Genomic DNA, 7,721 nt, shown 5'->3' on the forward strand with positions numbered 1-7,721 from the left:
TTTACAGGAAAAAAAATTTCTTCAAAAGCTGATTTGTGTCTCCAAATTTGTAGCCAAAATTTTCTAAGTTGTGATGTTTGAAAGTTTTCTGTCCCCAAACAAAAACTACTAAAGTACTATACAGTTTTTTCAAGATTTCTTCAGTAGAAAAAATTAAAGGATAGCCAATTTGACACCCTTGTTAGATTCAGATGGATTTATAATTTGGGCATATGAATTACGTGTTTAATATCCGTGTGTAATTTCACACCAGCTCTACATTATGTCATAATCCATATAAACGCTCGTATTCCAACCCATACTATATTAGTAGTGACAACTGATATTCCCAGTGTGCCAGTAGTGAAAGACCCAACAGAGCTGGAAGGCATCTCCTGTTATGTCCTTTTATATCTGCCAGAATGAGGCAACTATACTGGAATTTGCTCCCTGCCAATTCTCATCTGCAGCATTTGTCCACCCAACACGCATCCACGCGTCTGGAATCATCGTTCCAAGTTATGTGGGGATGTTTTCTTCCCAGTTGGCTCGGAGTTCGTCTTATGAATCGGCAAGGAATGTTACGACGTGAGGAAGTCTGAATTCCGAGTTTGTGCGAATTCAGTAAGGTTTGTGATTATAGCAGCAATAGTTGCATCTGGATTTGGAATGATCGAGTCATTCCCTTTGAGATCTGAGCACAGATGGTGGAGCTATCACTAGTTGTACTACACTGGATGTAGTAATGGAACATGACTAGGGGTGGACTGTGTATGTAGGAAGGAGGAACATGAAAAACAGCAGTGATTCAAACAAGCGGCGTTCGCGCCCACGCTCGGTAACATGGTGGGACGAGGAAGATGCTGACACTACAGCGCAAGAGGCAGTGGTGAGTTATGTGGGTGTGACGACATGGAAATAAGATTTCACTGCAACTTGCATTGCTACAGCCAACAGGGATTAGATCAGACAAGGGTCCCAGAAGGAAGGCTTGCCAGCACATGTGACTTTTAACCTTACTTTGTGTGAAACTGTTTCTTTCTGCCTACCCGGGAAATTTGCAGGACATCTCAATCCTTTTGTACTTCGAAAATGCTTGATTTTTTATTTCTTTGTTTCAGGCACTTGGCTCATAAGAGAGCAGTTAAGGAATAGCAGTTAATATGTGTAAAGCATGTCAGTAGAACATACTGCGCCTGCACCAGAAAACGGAAATGCAGTACGTTCTACTCATGTGCTTTATGTGTATATGTTCACACGTGAATACAAAGACAGACATCACTAGTTTTGACTGTTCGACTGTCTTCCTATTGCAACGTTGACCAAACATTCAGTGAAAACCGTGAAAAATCCGGGTTCCATGTAAGCACAGTACAAAATGTACGTTCTTCTCACGTGATATGTGTGTAGTGTGTACATGTTCACATGTGACTACATAGACAGACATCACTGGTTTTGACTGTCTTCCTTTTTATTACCTCCAGGTGAACGGCATCGAGCTGACAGGAAAGACTCAGCAGGAGGCGGTGAACATGCTGCGGAGCATCCCGATCGGCGGGACGGTGAACCTGGTCGTGTCGCGGCAGGACGAACCCGTGTTACCTAGGGAGCTGGTAAGGACTGGACTGGGAGCACCGCGGAACGGGCACAACATAGCGTGGAGCGATAGCCAATGGGGGCACGGGAGCAATGGCCAAACAGACCAATCACAATACAGATCTGATTTTGAACGAACCAATCACAGTACAGATCTGATTTTAAACAAACCAATCACAGTACAGATCTGATTTCATATAAACCAATCACAGTACAGATCTGATTTTGAACAAACCAATCACTTTGCAACTCTGATTTCCATAATCACAATATAATGATATTTTAGCTGATTCCAACAAAATCCATCTAGGTTTCTGAGGTTGCCATTTTGATTGCAAACATTATTTTGATTTGGAATCGACTTGTACTGATTTGGGGATTCCTAATCAAAGATATGAATTTGATTTGGGTTTTGAAGTCATGTTTGTTTGTCAGTATATTTATTTTTATGTAGCTTTACGTGAAAAGAAATCTGTCCACGTTTGTACCATGATTTCATTTCTTTGTGAATCAACCGAATTTTTGTAGTCATCTCTTTTGTAGATGATGTAGAATGTAGGTTTGCCTTCGTTGTGTTGAGCTTTGAAAGTCGTTTCTGTTTGCAAACTTTTCAGTGCAAGACTGTAGTGTGACTGTAATGCAAAATTTCCAACTTTCCGTAGCAAAATGATTTTTAGTATGAAACCGATTTGAAATCTAGTAGAAAAAGATCAATCATATGTTTGACGTAGTGATTTGAAATCAAATTCTCGATTGTTGTTGCCGTAGTATGCTGCACCACGCTCCTCGTGCCCCCCTCCCCACTCTTGTTTGTTCCCTGTCCAGCCCTAAGCAACACTCTAGCTACCATGGTTACTTGCAGGGCCTCTCAGCACACATCTATAGGGAACAAGCGCCCCCCCTCCCACCTCAAAAAACTCTTCATCATCATGCTTGATTTTCATTTCATCCTGCCAGCTTGATAATAATGAATCGTTTTGCAGTTTCATACTTATCATGCCTTCATTATCCCTGCTTGTTCTTGACATTGTCTTTTTTTTGGTTTTTTTGCTTCATACATTTTGACAGACAACACAGAACATGATCATCATGCTTGATTTTCATCTTGCCACCTTAATAATTATAAATCATTTTTCAGTTTCGTACTTATCATACCTTGTTCATCCCTGCTTGTTCTTGACATTGTCTTTTTTTTGGTTCTTTATGCTTCATACATTTGACAGACAACAGAGAACATGATCATTTTTATTTTATGACGTCCTTATTTGAATCATTCTGTAACTGACCGACAATCATTTTGTTATATATTCATCTGCTAAAATTTGATTGCATAATTGTCTTCATGCTTTGTGTATGGAGTTGACCATGACGAAGTCTTGCTTATTTTTTCTTTATTTCATGATTACTTGTCAATTTTGCCATCCACATGTTGCTTTTCAGCTCTTGTCTCCTTTTGCATTTCTATATTTCTGTCTGCTGTTGTTTCCAATGCCAACTCTACTGTGACTCTACTTCTCACCTCCTTACAAAAATATCTCGGAAATTCCAATTCATCTGGTTTCACCCTCATATTCAGACTATGCTCCTCTGATAACCTTTTTATGCCCCCATCACAAAAAATATGACAACAGAGTGTTTTCATTTTTGGTACCCAGTGATGATGTGCCCCCCTCCCCCTTTTCATTAATCCAGCTCCATTTACATATTCAGTCTTTGCTCTCTTGCTTTTTTAGATAACCCTTGCTGCCCCCCCTCTCAGAAACAAAATCATGACAGATTTTTTTAACCTTCTTCCTGCTGATGTAGCTGTTTGGCAAATTGTAAAAAATTCTATTGGACACAGCAAGAAGAAGGTTAAGCACCCAATAACGTGCTCTGCCCTCCCCCCTTACTTTACCCTGGGAGCCATACTAGTATCGGACCGTTAGCCGTTTTCCTTCAGCAGCCAAGAGCCCTTCGCCCACCTATCTAAATTACCGCTACTGGGGAGTTAGGGGAGTAGTAGGGCCAGCCAAACTCCCCCTGGGATCAACTCCCCAGTAGCAGTAATTTAGATAGGCGGGCGAAGGGCTCTAAGCTGCCGAAGGAAAACGGCTAACGGCCCGGTAAAAGTCTGGCTCCAAGGGTACCCTTACTTCTTCCCCCCCCCCCCTCTCCCCACACTTGCACAGTAGAGCTAGCGCATGGTTCTGGTAGAACGTAGTACCGTGTGTGACGTGTGCCTGTCATTTCTAGATCTCGTACCCACCACTCCCCTCCTACGTGTACCTGCATGAAGACAAGGTTAGTTATATATACTACGTCCTCCATTTCAAGTAACGCATTCAACATGCCACTAACTACATGGCCGTATGTGTAGTGTACTGTACTGGGGTGGTGATCAGTAGGTGTGTAGGTGATAGTAGAAATGTTAGGAATCGTGATTTTCCTAGATGTTTAGACCTGATTAAGGTGAGGATACAAAAACTGCATATGTCAAATTTGTCTTGCATGTAAATCAGCCTGCTTTGATGTACAGAAATAGTGTACATTTAGATTGCACAATCTGAAATTCATTATGTTCTTGACATACATCAAGATTGATTTACATGAAGGAAAAATTTGATGTATGCAGTTTTTGGACTTCAGGTTTTGCCCGTGTGTGTAAATCGAGTCATAGTTTTTGCTGCCAAAATTTTTTAAAGGAATATAGTTTTAGATTTAAGGTGGTCTGCTGTGGTTTACAAAATATCTATTATAGTACATTGTAGATGTTATAGAATTGTTATACATGTATTCAAAACGTTTCATCCTACACTATGTTTTTAGCTGATGTTTGAAACAGATTTAAATTGTAGGCATAACATTGAAGGATAATGGACTTTTAGAATTTTATATTTTGGCAGCGCTTAAATACCTTCAATTTTTTAGTAATGACTTCTACCAGCACAAATATTTAAGTTGTACATGTAGCTCTGTAATATGTTAGGTACTGATACAGATGACTGAGATGAGCTTTCATGCTAATTAGAAAAAACTGACATTTTTATTCCTCTTGCGCCCAAAGCCTGAAGATTATGCCGTAAGCGATGCAGAAGACCCACGCCACGGTCTGACCCCACGGAAGACACGGGAATATGTCACGTTAGAGATCCCACTCAACGACACAGGGTCAGCGGGGTTAGGGGTCAGTGTCAAAGGTAACAAGTCAAAGGTCGATGGGGCTGACCTGGGAATCTTCATCAAGTCTATTATAAATGGCGGTGCAGCATCCAAGGTGAGATTGAGTATTTTGTTGAATATTTGTATGATAAAGTGAATTATCGTAATCATTGAATAAAAAAGAGTGATAGCTGATAACTCAAAATGTAGTCAGATTCATGCAGTCTGTCTGTGGGTTTGTTGAAGGGAAAGATTGGTCGTATGAAAAGAAATATTACGATCAAATGACTTAAGTTACCAACCAGATGAAGCATCTTACATTTGTATTTGGATCTGTGGATATCACAGGTTTGAACGTATGTAAGAGTCTATAACCCATTTGATTGTACATATTAAATGAATCAATTTTTTTATGATTTGCCCCATCTCTTACAGGATGGTCAACTGAAAGTAAACGACCAGCTCCTGTACGTTAACGGCGAATCCCTGGTCGCTTTACCGAACAACGTTGCCATGGAGAAGCTGCGGAAATCCATGTCGACGGACGGGAACATGCGCGGGTCCATCCAGCTCGTGGTCGCGCGGAAAATCAAGCAGAACAACACGTTACCGCAGACTGTCGAGGAGCCGCAAAACGAGTCGGGTTCGCTGTGGGACCAGCCCGTGGACGTCGGCGCGAACCACACCAACCGGAGCAGCACGCCAGGGTCGAGTCGTAGCGGGGAGGAGATCGGTAACGGCGTGTCAACGTCGGAAACGAGCGAGAATTCCGACATCACGGTGGTACACCGCGAAATCCAGGACAGCAGTGACGAGGTGGAGGAGGATGACTTAGAATTTCACACGGCGCACCCGGTGTTGGACAGGTTGAAGGGACAGGCGTACGGAGTACGGAACGAGTCGTACCAGAACGCACTGGGCAGGGACTCCCTCGGAGGCAGGGTCACGCCGAGACATTCCCGCGAGCACAGCGCCTCGTCCCATTCTAATGAGCTTCCAATGCCGAGTCCGATCGCGTCGAATACCAAAGTGTCGCCGACAACAAACATGACAGGGGAGACCATGTTAATAGAGAATGAAGGTGTACAGGAGGTAAGCAACTTCAACCTGTTTTGACTGTATATTTGTTTTATAGTTTATACATGGTAAACTACATTTGGCATGGAGTTTACATGTAGGTAGTCTTAAGTTTTCAAATAAGAATCTACTCAGATTATATAATCTTTTGGAAGGACTGTCTGTATTTAAGTCTGTGTAGAAGGTGTTAATAGAGAATGAAGGTGTACAGAAGGTGAGCAACTTCAATCTCTTTTGACTGAGTATTTATTGTATACCAGGTAAGGTTTCATTTCGCATGCACTTTAGGTATAGCCTGGGTACCATCCGGATTTTTGCACCGCAAGTCCGGATGGTACCCAGGCTAGTTTACACATGTACATGTAGGTAGTCTGAAGTTCCCAAATCAAAATCTACACAGAGGTATTATTAATCTTTTAGAAAGACGTCTTTGGTCTGTATTTTTGTCTTTGTAGAAGGAAATTTGAAAGTATCCAGGAGGAGGTAAATGTTGGGTCATTTTACATCAGTTGCCAACTCCAGTCACAGCTAATAGAGACTGCTGCTGTGCATGAACACCACCTAGCTGTGGAGAATAGTACTGCAGCATTGTAAAGTTTAGTTGTTACTGAGATTTCTCCTTTTACACAAGTCTCACTTATGTTAAGTTGTAGGGGAACTCACACTGAGATTTCCTCTTACTACATAAGTCACATTTTGCCCATCTTTGAGGCTCCTTATTGCTTGATGCCACTCTAAAATCTGGAAGAACTTTTGGTAAACTTTCTGGACCCTCTGCCTCACTCCTTCTCTCCTGTTCTGCACATGCTCCCAGAGGAGATACTATACCACCCTGTTCTATTGCTACTTACAGGTTTGGGTCAGTCTTCATCTTCACACCACATTTCATGTTTCACCTTCTTTCTCTGATATCAGCTTTCATAATCTATCCTGGTCGAGTCAAATATCATAAACTGGATTCCTCTTGATTCACTTGATTCGTCAAATGAAAATGGAAACAACCTTAATCGTACATGTAAAGGGTTTTAGAAATAATACAATCTTTGTAGACTGTAAGTGAAAAAGAGGTGTAAACAAGGTCTTTAAAGTCAAGTTTTATTTATACTTGATGAGATCTTTAAAAGTCCTACAGATAATTGAGTTAGGGTACTTTAACAAGGCACCAGCTTGTACATGGCTAGAGTTTGTATCTCTAAAAGAAGGAAAAAATGAAAATATTTTTGTGGTAGTGTCTAAGAAACTTTATCAAGTGTACCTCACTGGATAATTAATCCGGAGGCATGATGATGATGTCTAAGAAATATAATAAAAATGAATCCTTCTATGCCAGGTAGCCCATAAAAATGGATATCTGGTAAAGTTTAAAAAGAATAGATATTTGACTGTCATACTTTGTTTTGAGCAGAGAACGAGAAAGGCGAGCAGTCAGCACAGCGGGAAGAACACGCCGACCCTGTCATCCAGTTCCCGTAGTAACGAGGAGGAGGATCTGAAGGGCGGGGCGCCCGAGCCGCCGGAGTGGCTCGTGGAGTGGGACAAGAACCACGACGAAAAGTAGGAATTCTCTTATTGTTTCAATAACTCAAAAATCAAAGTCAAGAAAAGCCTGGTGTTGTCATCATTTATCGATGAAAAATGGCTCATCCAGATATCAATATGTATATTTATGTAGCCAGTTGATAACATGCATGAGATCAAAGTCGTGACAAGAGTGGGACAAGAACCAGGACGAAAAGTAGAACATCTCTTAGTGTTTTAACTAGTCGATTTTTCAAAAATCAAAGTCAACACTAGAAAGGTAACATTTACAAAGCAAGTGCATAATGTTTACCCTCGCATATGGTCTGCTCTGTTAAATTATTCTTACTCAAGCACATTCATATATATATATATATATATATATATATATATATATATATATATATGTT

At 41.0% G+C, this 7,721-nt stretch overlaps 1 protein-coding gene across 1 annotated transcript in view; it reads left to right on the forward strand.

Annotated features, from left to right (window-relative positions):
• Positions 1-7,721, forward strand: part of LOC109478083 (partitioning defective 3 homolog) — a 61,092-nt gene that overhangs the window by 36,790 nt on the left and 16,581 nt on the right. The window contains exons 12-15 of the mRNA XM_019779551.1: positions 1,464-1,592; positions 4,622-4,831; positions 5,152-5,808; positions 7,199-7,347. Coding sequence (XP_019635110.1) covers positions 1,464-1,592; positions 4,622-4,831; positions 5,152-5,808; positions 7,199-7,347 — 1,145 coding nt within the window. The remainder of the gene's footprint in view (positions 1-1,463; positions 1,593-4,621; positions 4,832-5,151; positions 5,809-7,198; positions 7,348-7,721) is intronic.

The sequence above is a fragment of the Branchiostoma belcheri genome, unplaced genomic scaffold, assembly GCF_001625305.1.
Source record: "Branchiostoma belcheri isolate BF01 breed outbred unplaced genomic scaffold, Haploidv18h27 scaffold42, whole genome shotgun sequence".
In the NCBI taxonomy this organism is placed as follows: domain Eukaryota; kingdom Metazoa; phylum Chordata; class Leptocardii; order Amphioxiformes; family Branchiostomatidae; genus Branchiostoma; species Branchiostoma belcheri.